This window comes from Loxodonta africana, chromosome 4 (genome assembly GCF_030014295.1).
Source record: "Loxodonta africana isolate mLoxAfr1 chromosome 4, mLoxAfr1.hap2, whole genome shotgun sequence".
NCBI classification, from domain to species: domain Eukaryota; kingdom Metazoa; phylum Chordata; class Mammalia; order Proboscidea; family Elephantidae; genus Loxodonta; species Loxodonta africana.
Window position 1 is genome coordinate 111,420,135 of NC_087345.1, and position 20,660 is coordinate 111,440,794.

Below are 20,660 nucleotides of genomic sequence, written 5' to 3' on the forward strand. Positions count from 1 at the left end.
AAAACTTTTTTTTTTCTTTCTAGTTGAATAAACAGGATGAATACTGTATCTCCTTGTAAGGAGCAAAAAATAATGCTAAACATAGCTGGGAAAATTGGTTGGCAGGAAATGAGGTGGAAACTTTTTTTAAATTTAAATTATAATCCGACTCTTATAGTTACTTAATTTTTAAAGCATTATTAGGTAATGCAAAGCAAGACATCTCACTGACTTCGACATCTCACTGACTTCTTTGCCAATCTGTCATGTCAGAAAGCATTACTCAAGGAGGGTTGACAGCATTTCCTTCTTGAAGTGTTTTCTTTGAAAACGGGAAGAAAACTTACATGAGTTGTTTTTAAGAAAGTTTCACTCAAATCAGGAAGTTAAGACTATATAGCCCCCTGAGGTTCCCACCCATCCTACTGCTGTTTATACTTTTTAAAGGTAATTATTAGTACTTTAAATTAAGCAAGGAAACAAGGCCGGGTGTGCAAAGTTTTCTTAGAAAGTAAAAACCATGCCTTATATTTCTAATAAAATACCTTAAATCATAAAATAGTACTTTACTTCACACCCTACAGCTTTTTATTAATGAAACTGGGAAAATGTGGTGGGCTGTACGTTTTGAAAATTGAAGTAAATATACAGTCCCCTGCATACCTCACAGAGTTATGAATAGCAACTGGAAGAGGTGAAATGAAACTGTTTTATAAAAGGCAAGCTACTACTCAACGTAAGGTTATATGTGTATTAGAATGATAAAAATTCCAAATTTAGGATAATGGTTATCCCTGGGGAGGGAAGGGAGAGAAGAACCACAAAGACATCTGAGCTCTAACTGTATTATTCTTTTGCTTAAATAAAGCTTGAAGCAAATATGACAAAATATTAAGATTTGATCAAGTTGCGCAGTGGACACACGACTATTCCTTACATGTTTTTCTCTGTAACTCTGTGTATGTTTATAATAATTCATAATATAAACTTCTTTTAAACTACAAATTTAAAATGTCATTTTGAGGAAATAAAAATGACAGATTCTAAGGAACTTTAAAGGCTTCTCACAGATAAAAATTTTAAAGCTACTTAACTTCATACATAAACAGTACATCTGGCTTTCTACTAACAAATATCTCCTCTCCTTATGAATATCATGGCCATCTCTTTTCTTCCTTACATCTCCATCTAACAGAATTTAAACAAAAGAGTGCTGCAAGAATTGGCAAATCTTTTGTTATCTATATATTTTTACCCACCCCCACAACCCCACACCCCCCCCCAAAAAAAGCACAACTCTCTCCAGGGCATGTGAACAAAGAACACTCAGGGAGACCGGTTCAGTGGGAGTGGTGGTCCTGGGAGCAGTCAGGTAGAGGAAGAGACAGCACAGGGATGGGAGACCATGGCCCAGGTGGAGCAGCCTACAGATTTCTGGAGCCAAGTCTTCAATGGGGCTTCATTATTTTGTTTGAAGTTTCATGACTTCCCAGAATGCCAGAGACACATATTTAGAAGATTAAAAATATATCTCATACATACTGAAGTATTTCCAGATGAAATAATAAAATATCAAGGATTTGCTGCAAAATAATATGAAGAGGAATAAATGAAACAAAAATTGCCATGGGTTAATTGTTCATGTTGGTAATGGGTACTGGGAGTACATTATACTTTTCTATTAACTTTTGTGTTATTTAAATTCTTCCATAATAAAGTTTTTTTTTTTTTTTTTAATTCCAAAGCTAAAATAAATGATTTAACTATCATCACATTAAAATTCTTTCACACACAACTGGACTAAACCAAAAGTAAAGAAGTTTCCTGAATAAACTGAATGCTTCGAAAGCCAGTGTAGCAGGGGCAGGTGTTTGGGGACCATGGTTTCAGGGGATATCTGTCAACTGGCATAATAAAATTTATTAAGAAAGCATTCTGCATCCCACTTTGAAGAGTGGCGTCTGGGGTCTTAAACGCTAGCAAGCAGCCATCTAAGATGCACCAATCGGTCTCAACCCACCTGGAACAAAGGAGAATGAAGAACACCAAGGACACAAGGCAATTACGAGCCCAAGAGACAGAAAGGGCCACATGAGACTACATCAGCCTGAGACCAGAAAAACTAGATGGTGCCCGGCTACAACCGATGACTGCCGTGACAGGGAACACAACACAGAACCCCTGAGGGAGTAGGAGAACAGTGGGAGGCAGACCCCAAATTCTCATTAAAAAACCAGACTTAATGGTCTGACTGAGACTAGAGGGACCCTGGTGGTCATGGCCCCCAGACCCTCTGTTGGCCCAGGACAGGAACCATTCCTGAACCCAACTCTTCAGACGTGGATTGGATTGGACAATGGGTTGGAGAGGGATGCTGGTGAGGAGTGAGCTTCTTGGATCAGGTGGACGCTTGAGACTATGTTGGCATCTCCTGCCTGTGGGGGAGATGAGAGGGTAGAGAGGGTTAGAAGCTGGCGAAATGGACATGAAAAGAGAGAGTGGAGGGAGAGAGCAGGCTGTCTCATTCGGCGGAAAGTAATTGGGAGTATGTAGCAAGGTGTATATAAGTTTTTGTGTGAGAGAGTGACTTGATTTGTAAACTTTCACTTAAAGCACAATAAAAATTATATAAAAAAAAAAATTCTTGCACACATTCCAATTTGTCAGGCCTATTCATGGCAAGAGGAAAGTACCCTGGCCTGAGAATCAAGCAGTCAGGCCAGAGTTAGTTCTGAGCTACTCTGAATTTATCCATTTGAAAATATAACAGGGTTAGATGAGATGATATCTAAGTTCCCTTTTAGCTATTACATCATTACCGGATTTACAAAAGTGGATTACAGTTCTTGCATAATACAGTTAAGAGCTTCAAATGTTACTAATGATACAGTCTGGCCATGTGGGAGTTATCTTTATCCCTTCATTTATTTGACAACCATTTAGAGAATGTGTACTATGAGCCAGGCAGTGTGTCATGTGGGTAGAATACAAAGTAAAATGACACAGAATCTCTGCCTTCAAGATCCAGCCTAATTATGAAAGATAAATGTATAAACAAATGACAGCAATACAATGTAAGTAAAATACTAGTGACGATGGAGTTGAAAATACCAAAAGGCCTTCGTAATGTGAGAGAGCAAGGAATTGTAAATCATTTCATATGCAGGAGGGAGACAGAAGTAGGTGGTAGGAGATGAGATTGGATAGGAAAGGAGAAATGAAAGTGACAAGGACCATGAACAGGATGCTGAGGAATTCGGATCCTATCTTGGAAAAGTGATAAGGAAGCCATTTTAAAGATTTTAAGCCTGGAGGCGACACTGTTCAATTTACATTTAAAATGAACTGGTGAAGCAGGAAGATAGACTTGACAGTTGTCGGTGCTATTTGGGAGACAGGACGAAAAAGAAGGGAAGAGAGGTTACCTAGTAGTTAGGAGATAAATAAAATGATGAGGGCTTGAACCAAGGAAGTAACAGTGGAGATTCCTGGCATACTATTATAGTGGTATCTTGGATTTTAGAGTAGGAAAAAGAAAACATACTAAGATCTACGGTTAAGTAAAATAAAGGTAATCAGTTCTTTCTCCAAAGTATAAATGAAGCAATGATTTCAGGAATGCAGATTTAAGGTTCTCTGCTGTAATATTTCTCCTCTTTCAGCTTGAAATGATAGTTATCTACAGTGGGTATGCATCTATAGGTTGCCAGCTTCCAGCAAAGTGCCCAGCACATAACACACAACAGGTGCTTCATAAACGTGGGTTGTGTGTTGAATACATGAATAAAAACACAAACGAAACAGACAGGGTCTGTTCTCTACTCAGTGCCATGCAGCACAGGTGACAACTCCTTGCTCTCTAGCCATAGTTGCAGTGACTTGATGTGAAGTACAAGTAAAGAACAGAATTCTTGTCCTAGTGATTTTACACCCCTCAGTAATCTTTCACTCCAGGATTTTAGATCAGTAATGATTCTTGCTGTTATTTCTTAAAACAATGCAGTGGATAGTTAAGTTTTTCTTATTTAAGATTTAGACCACTCCCCACATTTAGACAATAATAGAAGACTCTTATTTTTCCCTTATGAGGTACACAGTGCTTTTTACCTGGACCCCAAAAAATACATTTCTAAGAAAAGTATTAAACAGACGTTTTCAGCCATTCCTAGGTACCACAAACGACATGGACTTTTGCTTCAGTTTTTACAACACAACTACGATATAATTTTCCTGGGGGGGGGGGGAAATTATTTTTATTTGACTAGAGATAAAAAGTAAAACACAGGGAGGTAGATTACCTAGACAATGCCATGGTAGTAGTGGCTACTGGTCTGAAATGAGAAAATCCTGCCCATCTTTTAATTATTACCTCTTTACACTTCCAGATTTTCTTAACAGTGAGCTGCAGTGCCAAACATAAAAACCTGAAAATTTGATCATTCTATTCCATACCCATAACATTATGAAATGCTATTGACAATAATGACATATCATTCATAATAACTACCTGAACATTAATTACGTACCAAGTAACCAAAACATCGGCAGTACGAATCCACCAAGCATTCCTTGGAAACCCTAGGGGGCAGTTCTACTTTGTCCTATAGGCTCACCAACCCAACCAACTGCGTCTATGAGTCAGAATTTACTTGGCAGCAATCGGTTTGGGTTTTTTCGTTTTGTTTTATTTTAATATGCTTAACATTTTATACATATTACCTCATTTGATTCTGATACTGACATAAACCCTAAGAAGTAGTACAAATGTTAATATTTTATGGAAAAAAAAATGGGGCTCAGAGGAGATGTTTATCTTACCCAATGGTCTACTACAAAAAACAAGTCTGTCCAACTCAAAAGCCCAGGACTCTGCACCAGTGTGCAACATTGTCTCCCCCAAACCATGTGAGATAAAAAAAACCCAGTGAGATGGATAGGAGGTATCATTATCTCTATTTTAAAGGTGTGACACAGAGGCGAGGAAGTTGACAAGACTTGTCTAAGGTCACACACTTAGAAATGGAGCCAGCACTAGGCTCTTAGTCGAGGGGCCCTTCGATTCCACCTTTAATACTGGACCTGTTCCATGAATTGAATCATAACTACTCAGCAAAGTACAAAATCCCCACCCTTGTTTAAAAGAAAAAAGATAAACTTACAAATAAGGAAGAATAAAATCAAACACAAAATGGCTTTGTCAACATAAGCATAAAGGTCAGGGTTTTTTAGTTTAGTTTTTTTTTTTTTCTAAGCCAATGAAATTTCCTTTAGGCAAATCAATGCCAGCTTTAACTCAAATCATAAGAGGAGCTAATTCAGGAAATAATGCTTTTCAGCTTTCCAACCTGTGGGATGATTTTGTTTTCTCAATATTTGTGTTCATTTTACATTCCATATTCAACTGCCAAAGTTTTCAGTACTTATTGAACACTCGAAAAAGGTTAGAGTAATTTTCTGCTCCCAACCCACAGAGAAAACAATGTCTACCGTTAATCCTTAGAGACCCAATTGCCATAAGCAGCAAGCAGGTGCAATATTTCTCTGAGGCACTGAGTGAGGAATGAAAGAGAGTAGAGAGAAACGTTAAAAATAAACCATGGGGGGGGGGGGTGGGTTCATTTCTTCTAAGTAACTTACATCTTTCAAGGCATTTAGCTGATGACAAGATGATCCTGTCCTTGAATACACGGAAGTTGCACCCAGTCTCACAAGGCAAAGATTCAGTCACCCCAAACAGAAGTCTGGACTTCCCTCCAAGACAAATATGGAAATCAATCTGTGTGATGCCTTGAATGCAGCTAATTAATTTGCAATCCTTTATTATGACCATACAAAGGAGGGAAAAGAGAGTCCTTCCTTGAGTAGGAAGTAGTAGAGGAAAAAGTGTAACACTTAAATCCCATAGCAAAGTTTTAAAACTTTTCCATTAAGATACACACCCTAGCTGAGTCATCAGCATAATACTCTACAGTGGATCACCTCAGTCCTAACTACCTTTCCTTTCTTTATGTGGTCTTTCCAACTCTGTGCTAACTCTAGTCAAAACAGAATTGGTATGAAGCCATATCTTGTTTCATTCTTTTCACTTAGTCATTTAACCCTATAATTTTTGGAGCAAATGCATTGACCTTAAATACTTAATCTATAGCTAAATGAATGAACTAACCACAGGTGAACGATAACTACACCTGAAACAGCCAATAGCCAAAGCAGTAATAGCAACCTAGAGAAAATTGCTTCATGAATCAATGAGAATGTTTTAAATTCAAGATAAAGATTATGAGGGAAAAAAAAATTCTCTTAGCCTAAAGTGAATGAATGGGTACTTTTGAAAATATGTTTAGCTATTTTGCTATGTTGTAGTCTTTTAGGATGGCTCTATCTCAAAATGATAGTAAATATCCAAGCTCAAATCCAACTGGAGCCCTCTGTGATATTTTAAAAACCATTCTCCACTGACTACCCTCCACATATTTGCACATGGCATGTGGAGGACTGAATTAAAGGATATGAATTTTCTGAAATCTTTCACAGGCCATCATCCACTCACATAGATTCAAAGCTGTTCATAAATGGGTGCCTGAGCCACCATACACTTCAATCAGGCAACTGTAGCTCCAAGCTTTGCTCCTACCTTAAAAGTACTTGTCCCCACCCGCCACACTGAAAATATTTTTTACCATTTTCTCATCATCACATTAAAAAAAAAAAAGAACTTTTAAGTGAATTCTTCTCTTAGAACTAAAAACTATTATATACTAACTTGGTAAGTACCTTATGAATCTACCTCTAAAACTCTGCAACTGGACTCCTCAGTTTGAGTCGCTGATTTCATTCTTGCTAGCTGTGTGATCTTAAGACAACGTATTTCATCTGTCTAAGCCTTGGTTTTCTTTTTCTTCACAAAAATTGTTGTGAGTTAATATATGTAATGCATTTAAAACAGTACCTGGCACACGATAAGTGGTCAACTTGAGGAAACAATTATCATTACTACCAACATCACTATTGTTGGCTTTACGATCATGCTGTTAACAAGTCCCTTTTGCCATCCTTCCAGTAGGTGGAAAAATCTATCAAGAGATAAGTACTCTACCCACTACTGTCAAGCAGATTCTGACTCATAGCAACCCTATAGAACAGAATAGAACTGCCCTATTATTATTTTTTTTTAATAGGGTTTCCAAAGCTGTAATCTTTATGGAAGCAGACTGTCACATCTTTCTCCCGTGGAGCAGCAGGTGGATCTGAACCACTGACCTTTCAGTTAGCCACTGAGTGCTTAACCACTACACCACTAGGGCTCTAAGAGAGAGATAATTAGGACCTCTAAACACTAAGCTAAAAAAAATAATACATTGACAGTTTGGTCAGTGAGTTACATATCCCAAAGAACGTAAGCCTGTGATTAAGCATCATAAGAACCCAACTATAATAACTGTTTAAGATGCATTTGGATCTTTTATGGACAACTGTTATAGATTTCAGGCAGTCCCTAACTTTAGCATTAAACTTTTGGAATCATGAAGCCAAAAATGTTCTACCTTCAAAATAATCATAATATATTTGAAGAGACAGAGGCATCTACAACTAAGTTATGACATGGGAAATAAAATTATAGCAGTTTGAACAAGGGATTAAAGGGTTACTTTTTCCTGGGGTTTAAAAAAAAAAAAAATTGGGACAGCAGCAACAAAAAACAGTAGTGAAGACTGAAAAATTATGGGTTATGAAATACATACACCATGAGTATATCATGGTTACGTATATGTAGAGTATTTGAGATTTTGTATAAAACTTAATTTATATATATTAAACCATATAAAAAAACCTTTTAGCATCACAAAATGGAAAAAAAAACACAAATTAGCAAAAGATATTTACGACACATAAAAACAAAAAATTAAATATAACAGTGGTACTATAATAATAGCCACTGTTATATAATTCTTACTGTGTATAATTTTCTTTCTTATCAGGCACTGTTTTAAACAATACACATTATGTTAACTCATTTAATGCCCATAAAAACCCTATGAAGAAGATGCTAACATTATTTTCTTCTTCCAAACAGGGAAACTGAGGCACAAAGAGGTTAAATAACTTGCCACAGACAGTAAGTGGGAGAGCTGGAACTCAAATCAAGACAGTATCCAGGGACTACACTCTCAATCATTATGCTATACTATCTCTGTATCTTAAATAAGTCAAGAATTCCCTCTGAATCAACAAGAAAAACACAAACAGCAAAGCAGAAAATAGGCAAAAAAAAAAAAAACCCACAGGAATTTCACCAAAGAGAACACACAAGTGGCCCAGTAATACAATGAAAGATGCTCAATTGCAATTCTAACCAAGTAAATGAAAATTAAAACCCCAACCAGGTATCATTTCATGCCCCAGATTGGCAAAAAATTTTAAAGGCTGTCAATATCTAGTTTTGTTGAGGAAGTGTAGCAACGGGAACTTTTATACACTGCTAGTGGGCGTGTAAACTGGCACAAGTGCTTTGGAAAACCATTTGATACCACTCAGTAATGCTGAACACACACACCCCCAACAACCAAGCAATTCCATTCCTAGGTATATACCATAAAGATACTCCTGCATATGTGGAACAGGTGACGGTGTACAACAATGTTCACTGGTGCACAGTTCCTAAGGGGGGGGAATGTACATGTGAATGTATATGTATATGTTATGTATATGTGTATATACCTAACACCACAAACATCCATCAAAAGTAGAAGTGGAATTTTAAAAAATATTGTGGTATATTCATGTAACTGGAAATTACATAGCAGTGAAAATGAACAAAGTACCATTACATGGACAAATCTCAGAAACATAAAGCTGAAAAAGGAAGCAAGTGACAGAAGAATATACACAGTAAGTTTTTCACTTAAAGTTCAAAAACAAGGAAACTCAAAAAATAATACTGACTATGGATATATTCCTAGGTGATGAAACTATGAATAAAAACAAGGGAATGTCTGCCATAAAATTAAAGACAGTAGTCACCACTGGGAGGAGAGGGTAGCAGATACTTTGGAGAAAAGGTACACAGGGAGCTTGTGAAATAGCGGTAAAGTTCTGTTTCTTAACCTCTTTAGTTCTTTAAACTATACAGATGCACTTTATAGTCATATACCTTTTAGATTGTCAAGCAAATTCATCACTGAAACAATATACATTTCAGAGTAGGAAAGTAATTACTATTTTAAGATAAAAAATACATAACCTTAAACCTGCAAGAGAAACAAATTCCCGCCTTTAAAATCGAGTCCAAGACAAACTAATTCACAAGCAGAAAAATAGCAGCGATATAAAGTCTCATTTGTCCAAATGTGCTCTATGTTCTTGTTGGGTGCCGCCAAGTTGGTTCCCACTCATAGCGACCCTATGCACAACAGAACGAAACACTGCCCAGTCCTGCGCCATCCTAACAATCGTTGTTATGTTTGAGCCCATTGTTGCAGCCACAGTGTCAACCCACCTCACTGAGGGTCTTCCTCTTTTCCGCTGACCCTGTACTTTGCCAAGCATGATATCCTTCTCCAGGAACTGATCCCTCCTGACAACATGTCCAAAGTATGTAAGACACAGTCTCGCCACCCTCACTTCTAAGATGCATTCTGGTTGTACTTCTTCCAAGACAGATTTGTTTGTTCTTCTGGCAGTCCATGGTATATTCAATATTCTTCGCCAACGCCACAATTCAAAGGCATCAATTCTTCTTCAGTCTTCCTTATTCATTGTCCAGCTTTCGCATGCATATGATGCGATTGAAAATACCAAGGCTTGGGTCAGGCACACCTTAGTCTTCAAGGTGAGATCGCTGCTCTTAACACTTTAAAGAGGTCCTTTGCAGCAGATTTACCCAATGCAATGCATCTTTTGATTTCTTGACTGCTGCTTCCATGGCTGTTGACTGTGGATCCAAGTAAAATGAAATCCTTGACAACCTCAATCTTTTCTCCATTTATCATGATGTTGCTCATTGGTCCAGTTGTGAGGATTTTTGTTTTCTTTATGTTGAGGTGTAATCCATACTGAAGGCTGTGGTCTTTGATCTTCATTAGTAAGTGCTTCAAGTCCTCTTCACTTTCAGCATGCAAGGTTGTGTCCTCTGCATAATGCAGGTTATTAATGAGTCTTCCTCCAATCTTGATGCCCTGTTCTTCTTCATATAGTCCAGCTTCTCATATTATTTGTTCAGCATACAGATTAAATAGGTGTGGTGAAAGAATACAACCCTGACGTACAGTTTTCCTGACTTTAAACCAATCAGTATTCCCTTGTTCTGTCCGAACAACTGCCTCTTGATCTATGTAAAAGTGCCTCATGAGCATAATTAAGTGTTCTGGAATTCCCATTCTCTGCAATGTTACACATAATTTGTTACGATCCACACAGTCAAAGGTCTCTGCATAGTCAATAAAACACAGGTAAACATCCTTCTGGTATTCTCTGCTTTCAGCCAGGATCCATCCGACATCAGCAATGATATCCCTGGTTCCATATCCTCTTCTGAAACCAGCCTGAATTTCTGGCAGTTTCCTGTCGATATACTACTACAGCCATTTTTGAATGATCTTCAGCAAAATTTTGCTTGTGTGTGTTATTAATGATATTGTTCTATAATTTGCACATTCAGTTGGATCATCTTTCTTGGGAATAGGCATAAATATGGACCTCTTCCAGTCAGTTGGCCAGGAAGCTGTCTTCCATATATCTTGGCATAGACCAGTGAGCACCTCCAGCGCTGCATCTGTTTGTTGAAACATCTCAATTGATATTCCGTCAATTCCTGGAGCCTTGTTTTTCGCCAATGTCTTCAGAGCAGCTTGGAGTTCTTCCTTCAGTACCATCGGTTCCTGACCATATGCTACCTCTTGAAAATGGTGAAACATCAACTAATTCCTTTTGGTATAATGGCTCTGTGTATTCCTTCCATCTTCTTTTGATGCTTCCTGCATCATTTAATATTTTCCCCATAGAATCCTTCACTATTGCAACTCGAGGCTTGAATTTTTTCTTCAGTTCTTTCAGCTTGAGAAACACCGAGTGTGTTCTTCCCTTTTGGTTTTCCATCTCCAGCTCTTTGCACATGTCATTATAATACATTGTTTTCTCCAGATGCCCTCTGAAATCTTCTGTTCAGTTCTTTTATTTCATCAATTCTTCCTTTTGCTTTAGCTGCTCAATGTTCGAGAACAAGTTTCAGAGTCTCCTCCGACATCCATCTTCGTTTTTTCTTTCTTTCCTTTCTTTTCAGTGACCTCTTGCTTTCTTCATGTATGATATCCTTGATGTCATTCCACAACTCATTCAGTCTTTGGTCACCAGTGTCCAATGTGTCAAATCTATTCTTCAGATGGTCTCTAAACTCAGGTGGGATATACTCAAGGTCATATTTTGGCTCTCATCGACTTGTTCTGATATTCTTCAGTTTCAACTTGAACTTGCACATGAGCAATTGATGGTCTGTTCCACAGTCGGCCCCTGGCCTTGTTCTGACTGCTGATATTGAGCTTTTCCATCATCTCTTTCCACAGATGTAGTGAATTTGATTTCTGTGTGTTCCCTCTGATGAGGTCCATGTGTATAGTCACCGTTTATGTTGGTGAAAGAAGGTATTTGCAATGAAGAAGTCGTTGGTCTTGCAAAATTCTATTCAAAAAAAAAAAAATGTGCTCTATAAAACATTTTTTTTTCTTGTACATGGCTGAGGAAAAATGGGTTCTGAGGACAACATAAATTCAGGAAAAGTTGAGTTATTCAAGTGAATTTCCTAAGGGAGGAGTAGAATTTCCCAAACTTCTTGACTCTGGAATTTTTTTTACATGGCAATTTATACAGCCATACTGCTAGGACTTGCTTTTCAAAGAGGATGATACAGGAAACACTTCACAACATAGAACAGTGCTCCCAAGACTGAAGTGAGAGCAGGAGACAGACAACCCAGTAAAAGGTACCTAGATATCCACGTCTTTAGTAGCTGATCTGTCCAACCCAAACCCTGGACAGCTGGGATCAAAGTCTATAACCAGACAGAACTCTTTAGGAACTAAGTGAATGATGATTCTACGTGTTCTATGAACACAAGCACAAGCTTTTCTGTGATTCCCCCGGGGACAAAACAAGGTATGGGCATAAAGTACAACAGAAGAGATCCAGGTGAAATATCTGTAACTGTTCAGGTTATGGTAGAATAGACAATCTTTGGTTGGATATGTAGAAACGTAAAAACAGAAGGTCTTACTTGATGTAGGCAGAGTTCAATGGAAGCTCCCAGCACAGAAATCTATGTTTTAAATTGGATCTCTCAGTTTCCATTAATCTTCCCCTATAAAAACTTAGGGATTCTCTAATTCTCTACTAAAGTCTTCCCCAGGTACTTGAATCTGTGAACTGGATCTGAATTTTTTCATAACGTGCTTTTTGTTACCATAGGAAGATAAAACGATAATGCCCTTCGGAAGGGAATATAGACACTACATGTTTATTTTAAAAAGTTATCTAGATGTTAAATGGGAACCTAATTTGCTGTGTAAACTTTCTCTGAAAACACAATATTAAAAAAAAAAAAGTTCCCTAGACCAATATCATAACTTTTGCACATACTTACTTCTCTTGGAATTCAACTCCTGAGTGCCAATGAAATATATTTTAAGGAAAAAGTTGTTAGACACAATGCCTTGACAACTCAAATATGTTAAAACATTTGAAAAGAGTCAAACATCTGTCTTTCCAGGGACTCAAATTGGAAAACGTGGCAGTGCCAAGGGGACTGTACCTGGTAAAGTTACAGACGGTCTTCTGCAGAGAGCTTTTGAGAGAGCAGCATTCATTACCTTGACAATTTGCCATTGCCCAATCCTCAGCTTTTCAGGTTCAGAAATCTTATTTTATTAGCACCAATAAGGTAGCTGATCTTTCAGAAGCAAATATACATTAACCAAGCTTCAATAGAAATTAGAATACAAATACAAATTTATTATAAAAATATAACTGTCACAGAAGAAGGAATGTCTGTTTATGGCCATACATGGCCAATATTTTCATCATAGCCAAACTTACATGTACAATAAAAGCATAATCAGAAGGATTCTGGGTAAGCATGGAATCGGAACAAATGAAGTAAGAGGAATTGAATATGTCGTGGTCTTTTTTCATTCAAGCAATAATTTTTTTTATTAATTAGCAATTACTATATCCCAGCACTTTCCTAGGTGCCAGGGATACAGAGGTCTCTGCCTCAGACAGCTCATATCTGAGTAACAGCCTGAATAGTGAATTTTATTGTAATATTGCTAGTAAAAGAAAAAAAATTGGAAGCAATCAAAATGTCCAACAATACAGCTCTGGTTAAATAATAATAAATCCAAATCATGAAAAAAAAAAAAAAAAAAACAGCCCTTTAAGAACAGTTTTCTAACAGTAATTAATGACGTGAAAATTATCATGACGCAGTATTAAATGAAAAAAAGCAAGCTATAAAAGTGTATGTAGTGCATAATCCTAAGTATGTGTACCCACAGGCTTACATGTATGTATTTCTTATGCCTTTATATACGTATGAAAAAGACCAGAAGGAAAATCACCAAAGCACTATTAATGATTATCTTTTTTTCTTTGTAACGTTTTGAATTTCCTAAAACAGGATTATATTCCTTTTATCACCAGGAAAAAAAATTACCTTTAAAGTAATTTAAGTTAACATGAATACTAGGAACTCTTCAGAGTGATCTATTAGAAGCTATGCATGAAAGCCAGCCCTTGAACCTCTATCTTTGAACTCTCACAGAGAAGTCACCCCTTCCCATGGCTTTAAGTAATACCTTTACAACGCTGAGTAACGCTCCTGAATTTTCTAGCCCTGTCTTTTCATCCAGCTTTCCAGTCCCGTATTTCTAGCTGTCTGTTGAACATTTCAACTCAAACATCTTACAGGTAACTCGTATTTAACTACGACCAAAAGTAAACCCATAATTTTACCCCTCAGCCAATCTTCCAGCAACCCCATTCCATCCATGGCTCTAACCCTTTCCCCAGTCAGAAAGCCTGGAGGCAGCCTTAACTCATCTCTCTTTCCTGTTTTAAGTTCATCACTAATCTTTGTCAAAATCCCTCTCCTATCCTGCCCTACTCTTCACTCTCACTCCTATCACCATATCAGTCATCACCTTGTCAGTTAACATTGCTGCACCAGCATTCAAGCAGGCCTTCCTGAAACCATTCCCTCCCATCTCTTCATCAGTGTTCCTTATACAGAATGTGGATGATGTCATTCCTAGGCTCAAAACTTTCTAGAACCTTCCCTATTCTGGGTGCAGTATGAGAATGCTTATTCTTCCCATACCATCCTATCACCTTCTGCCTGATTGGAGCTATACATAATCTATGGATTTAATCTTAAATATTTTGCTGCATTTTAGAAATGTGCCTATAATTTTCACTAATATTTAAAGTGTGTTGGTTTGTTTCCCTTTCTGCTCAATTCTAAAAATAGACAAAGGTACACACACAAATTTTTTTTACTAATTCCAGAAACATTCGATGAAAACAAATGGCTGTTTTTAGCATAACAATACACCCAGTGTATTTTCAGATAGGACTACTGTCAGTTTAACTTAATCCTAAAATATGGCACCGTTCCCACCAACCAGCACCTGGAACAGGTGGCTGCAGACACTTAACCTCTTTTAACCAAATGCACCTTCTCTACCATCTCTACCTGTGCACCCCCTCCTGCCACTCTGCAAGCCTTTTTCTTCTCTTGCTTCTTGTCTTTCACTTTCCTCCTGGTGGTGCCCATAAACTTTAATTATCACCACTAGTGACATTAAAGCTAACACAGCTGCCAACCCCTGGCCTAGAAATACAGTGGACATAATTTTCACTGGTGTCTACCATTAACTTTTTTTTTATAATTTTTATTGTGCTTTAAGTGAAAGTATATAAATCAAGTCAGTCTCTCACATAAAACTTATATACACCTTGCTACATACTCCCAATTACTCTCCCCCTAATGAGACAACCCGCTCACTCCCTCCCTCCACTTTCTCTTTTCATGTCCATTTTGCCAGCTTCAAACCCCTCTACCTTCTCATCTCCCCTCCAGGCAGGAGATGACAACACAGTCTGAAGTGTCCACCTGATCCAAGAAGCTTACTCCTCACCAGCATCCCTGTCCAACCCATTGTTCAGTCCAATCCATGTCTGAAGAGTTGGCTTCAGGAACGGTTCCTGTCTTGGGCCAACAGAAGGTCTGGGGCCATGACCACTGGGGTCCTTCTAGTCTCAGTCAGACCATTAAGTCTGGTCTTTTTATGAGAATTGGGGGTCTGCATCCCATTGTTCTCCTGCTCCCTCAGGGGTTCTCTGCTGTGTTCCTTGTCAGGGCAGTCACTGATTGTGTACCATTAACTTTTTGATTGTGCTTGGAAAACAACTGCATTGTTTCAGTGGCCCATTCCACAGGGTAGAGAAAGGAAATAACCCCTCTGGGAAGGAGATCTATGTGAAAAAGAAATCTGTAGTGCTTTTAGCTTTAGAAGGCTCATGTAGGTTATACATACAAAGATCAGAATTATAATTTGCAGATGCAGATCTTTAAGCAACAAAATAAAGGGGGTAAACTAGAGACAGCATTTGATACCGTTTAAAGTTTGGAATTATGCTAAGTTATTAACTTGTGTTATTTTAAAATACAGTAGGAGTTAGAGTAGAGAAGGTAATATACCTATCTCAAGGTTAGAACCAGAATAAAAGGACTTCAGCACTAGGTACTACAGCTTTGGGAAATGTTTTAAGGGTTCCATAAAACCTTATAGGAAAGGTAAATAATTATGTCCTTACCATAATCCCTTCCCCTCAAGTGAAGTGCTCTTGAAGCTATGCTTTGATGCTGTGTACTCTTTACACAATAACCTTAGTGGTTCTAGGTACTCATCAAAGAAAAGGTTTTTAGTGGATTTCATTCTCTCTTTATCTCTGTAGCTGATGACATCATTAATTTTTCTAATTTCTCAAAATGGAAGCAAGAGACAATTTATCACTGGCAGAACACTTTCAGGCTGGGAGTGGGAAGCAAGAGGCACCAGGGACACTTCCTTAGAAGTGTAATGAAAAATAAGGCTAGATAACTAGTCTTTGAACACACGGTGCTAAAGCTGGATGCAACGAACATAAAAAGAACACAGCAAGTAAACAGTCATCTTATTAAGACAAGTTCATTTATCCTATCCAGCCTCATGTTCCAACAGTGAAACAATCCAGGAGCTTGGCTTTCTGAAAATGCTTTGTTCTGTTCTATCCCTATGCCATAACATAGCTTGTCGGCCTGAAAAACTCCTACCACCCTTAAGTTTAAGTCTAAGCTTTCCTTGGAAAGCTTCTCTGAGTCTCTCGTGCAGGGGCTCCTTTTCCGTAGGGACTCCTCACACTGCTCCTTCATTACAGCATCTGTGTCCTACTGCAATTACTTCTACACTGTGAACGCAGCTCTGCACTTGACTGCCCACTTGCTAGGGGAGCCCCATGTCTGTCCTGGTACACAGCTTGCACCTCACAGGCAACTGACAGAGTGGAAGAACTCCCTAAGCCTCATACATTAAGGGGCATCACCCATCAATCCAAGTCTCTCCTTTCCAATCCCACCACCGTATAGTAGCAGAACATCATTATCTATCTCCTAGATTATCTAGTCTCTTCATTGGTCTTCCCGCTTCTGGTCTCTCTTCCCTTAAATTCATTCCATATGCACCAGTGCCACTGTAATCTTTTCAAAAGAACAACCCTAAATTTACCATGTTGGGTAGTGTACTAGTCATAGAGAGTGAAAAGCTGCAAAACACCTGTTCCCTGAGCTCAATGGGCTCAAATGCAATAATAGAGCAGAGATAGGTAAACAACATATAATTTATCAGGTGATATAAACTCATCTCATGTTAATCCTATGACTGGCATATCTTTCACTCTTAAATGGCCAAATCCTACTTCATTTTTCACAGAAAGCTTTCCTAATCTCTCCAGCCGGAAGCAATCTCTTCTTCCTCTGAGAAGTGCCCTGTCACTCATCTCTTTCTGTTTGAATTATATCTATTTGTACCCATACATTTTTGTCTCTTACTGGAATGAAATGTCCTAAGTGGAATGGCAATACAAATTACTCATCTCTATTTTGCCACAGTACACGGTGACCTGCAAGAGTTGATAGATCTGAGTTACGATAATTAACCTAACAAATGTTATGAGTCTGTGATTCCTTGAGGATTTGCCGTGTTAAGAATATCAAGAGGTCAAATCCATGCACTTCAGGACTAGTATGTTTCCACTCTAGCTAAAAAATAGAAAAATTCCTGTTTGGCAAGATTATAGATAACATATGAAGACTATTCTCAACCAGATTTGAAAGATGTGTCCAAATAAAATTGATCTCCATTGTAAAAACACAAAAAAGGGTAACTCCTTAGTGCCATAAACCAGGCAACCAGCCTCTGCTGACAAATATAGAAAAGTCAGTAAGGACAAACATGGTGTGGTTTTCCCAATGGGGGCAAGTCCCTGGGCAAATATTTAACTATGTAAAACTTTCCATCACCCTGCCAGTGCCATCGAGTAGATTCTGTCCATAGCTTAGTAAAAATTAAATCTAAATAAGATACTGATACAGCTGCTGTCGAGTTAGTGACCTACTCAAAGTGACCCCATGTGTGTCAGAGTGGAACTGTGCCCCATAGGGTTTTCAGTGGCTAATTTTTTAGTAGATCACCAGGCCTTTCTCCTAAGGTGTCTGGGTGGACTGGAACCTCCAACCTTTCAGTTAGCAGCCAAATGTGTTAACTGTTTGTACCAGCCAGGAACTCCAAGATACTGGTATAAGATATATTTCAAAAGCGGATCATTAAATAAGCTCTCTGACCTCTCAAATAATACAGCTTTCCAAAGTAAATATTTGCAGTTTATCCATTCTTTGAAGTTTACATCCAATTTCCTACAACATTGCAGTGCTACTGTAAGATACCTCATATTAAGCCTTGTTAGCATCACCAATTCTTTAACTTTTTATATCCCCCACACACATTCCTTAATCACAATTGTTTTAGTTAGAATGCAAGCAGTTGAGTACAGGATGAAGTAGACAGCAACTTAACTACTTAACTGCCTGAATCACAAGAATTGAAAAGGACTTTTCACATGTATGAGCTCTGGCGGCACAGTGGTTAAGTGCTCAGCTGCTAACCAAAAGATCAGCGGTTCAAACCCACCAGCCACTCCACAAGAGAAAGATGTGGCAGTCTGCCTCTGTAAAGGTTACAGCCTTGGAAACTCTATGGGGCAGTTCTACTCTGTCCTATAGGGTCACTATGAGTCAGAACTGACTCGACAGCAGAGGGTTTGATTTGGTTTTCACATGTCATGATTATTGCAGAACAGTCCAGCTTTCCAATTCTGACAAAAAAACTAAAGCTCAACACTCAAAAGTATAACACATTTTAAGAAAATGCTGTGATATAATGATATTCCAGTACTCCTAATTGGCTTGAATGAAGTCAGAATGTTTGATTATATAATTTATTTCAGCATTAAAATTGCTGGGGACAAGAACCATGTCTCATCAACTAATTTTGTAGAGTCCTTAGTAAACACTCCGTCTATACCAAAAAAACCAAACCCATCACCGTCGAGTCGATTCTGACTCATAGTGACCCTACAGGACAGGGTAGAACTGCCCCACAGTTTCCAAGGAGCACCTGGTGGGTTCGAACTGCCAACCTTTTGGTTAGCAGCAGTAGCACTTAACCACTACACCACCAGGGTTTCCACTCTGTCTACAGCAACTTTTAATCTACCAAACTGACCAATGTGTTAAACAAAATGTTTATGTTGGAGTCAAAAGATTCGAATTTAAGGCTCTGCATCTTATTTTGACATCTCAGACAAGTCACAAAACCTGAGTTTCTCTCTTCATCTGTAAAATGGTTATAATCTTAATATCCTCACTGCCCACACCACATGATTGCTATGAGGATTAAGGAAGAAAATGAGTTAAAAGTGCTTTGTAAAACTATAAACCATAATAGAGATATAAGGTGTCACTAGTATTAGAATAAACTTTAAGAGTAAGTTCTTTTCTATAGGAAATCTGAATATAGCTGAATCATTTCTGAATATTTTCCCCCAGAGAATTTATTTTTGACATGCAATACTGTAAACAACTCCTAAAGGAGAAATTTCTCAAAAAAAGTAGAGAGATGGGGAAGAAAGAAACTCTGGCAGCAGTAGAGTGAGGTAAATTCAATAAAAGCCAAGAAGCTTTTGTAATAAAATAAAGCAATGCAAGAGAAAGCAAACTTGGGGTCTTGGGAATCAATTTCTAATTCCACCACTTACTATCTACTTGTGAAATCCTGGGCAAGTCATTTCACCTCTTTAGGCTCCAGTTTCCTCATTTACAAGTAGAGACAGTAACTCATAGGGTTGCTATATTAAATGAGATAATATAAAGTACTTAACACTATGTCTGATACATAGTAAGTGATAAGGAGATGGTACTGTACTGTTCGAACCCACCCTGGGGCTCCACAGAAGAAAGACCTTGCGATCTGCTTCCGCAAAGATTACAGCCAAGAAAACCATGTGGGGCAGTTCCACTCTGTCACGTGACTTGCTATGAGTTGAAAATGACTCGCCCGCACCTAACAACAACACTGTTGTCGACAGGATTATTACTAGACCTGTATCCTGATGGGTACCACTTGGAAGAAAAAAGGAGCTAAGAACATGTAAAAGGGGAAGATGATGCGCAGTTATCAGGAAAAGAGTTAAGATTATATATTACCGTGGGTTTGGAAGACAAAAAAAAAAAACATTTTTATATTAAACATACAAATTACTTATGTGTCTCCAGGATCACTGAGGAACCGAGAGAACGTCAGTCAAAATCTCCAAGTCATAAAAGCAGAGTAGCAATGACTCTATGGAATGAGAACCCAGACTCCCCCAAAATGTGCTTATTAATATGTATACAGAAGCTTCTCTGTTTCCAGACTTTCAATTTGCTAAACTTTCACAGACAAAATGAAAGCTAGGCTCCACAGCAAAAGTGCTGTAACTCTGCGTGCCAAAAATAGATGGCATTAGCAATCGTGCAGTAATTTTAGTTTCTGCCATCTTGTTCTTCATTCTGGAGAAGTATGTTGTATTTGTGGTTGATTTTGAGTTATTAAAATTATTAATTTCATCACATTCAGTAACTGCAAAAGCGGTAAGAGTGTTCCATGAACCAGGAAGTAGAGGAATAGAATCCTCTCCTGAATAAGATGATAGCAAATAAATGAATAAGGTAAGAAAACAATGGATGCTGCCCAAGCATACAGGATTAGAGGCATGTAGGTGAAAATCTACGCATGTCCGATCTATAAGAATCAACAAAAGACAAGGTAAACAGGAAACCTGTGTGTGGGGCCAGATAATCAAAATCAACATGGGTTGCCGAACGGTCTGGTGTTAATTCAGGGCAAGGCAAGGAGATTAGTCAAGCATTTAAAAGTGAAGCATGGTTTAAAAAAAAAAAACACACTACCATCAAAAGGCACAGACAATTGCAAAAGTTGGAGACCTGTCTGAATTTATACATCAATGTGAATGGCCAGGTCATAACTGTGACCATG

General features: G+C 38.1%; 1 protein-coding gene across 3 annotated transcripts in view; it reads right to left on the bottom strand.

Moving 5' to 3' along the window:
* Positions 1-20,660, bottom strand: part of STK38L (serine/threonine kinase 38 like) — a 102,578-nt gene that overhangs the window by 74,615 nt on the left and 7,303 nt on the right. Inside the window, exon 1 of one of the 3 annotated variants that reach the window (XR_010321878.1) lies at positions 2,000-2,394. The exons of 1 other annotated variant lie outside the window; for it this stretch is intronic. Coding sequence is in view for 1 of the 2 variants with exons in the window: in XM_064284450.1 (XP_064140520.1) it covers positions 2,000-2,072 (73 nt within the window). In the remaining variant the exon portion in view is untranslated. Of the gene's footprint in view, positions 1-1,999; positions 2,395-20,660 lie in introns of those variants that run through there. One more of the 3 variants, XM_064284450.1, reaches the window with a different exon arrangement.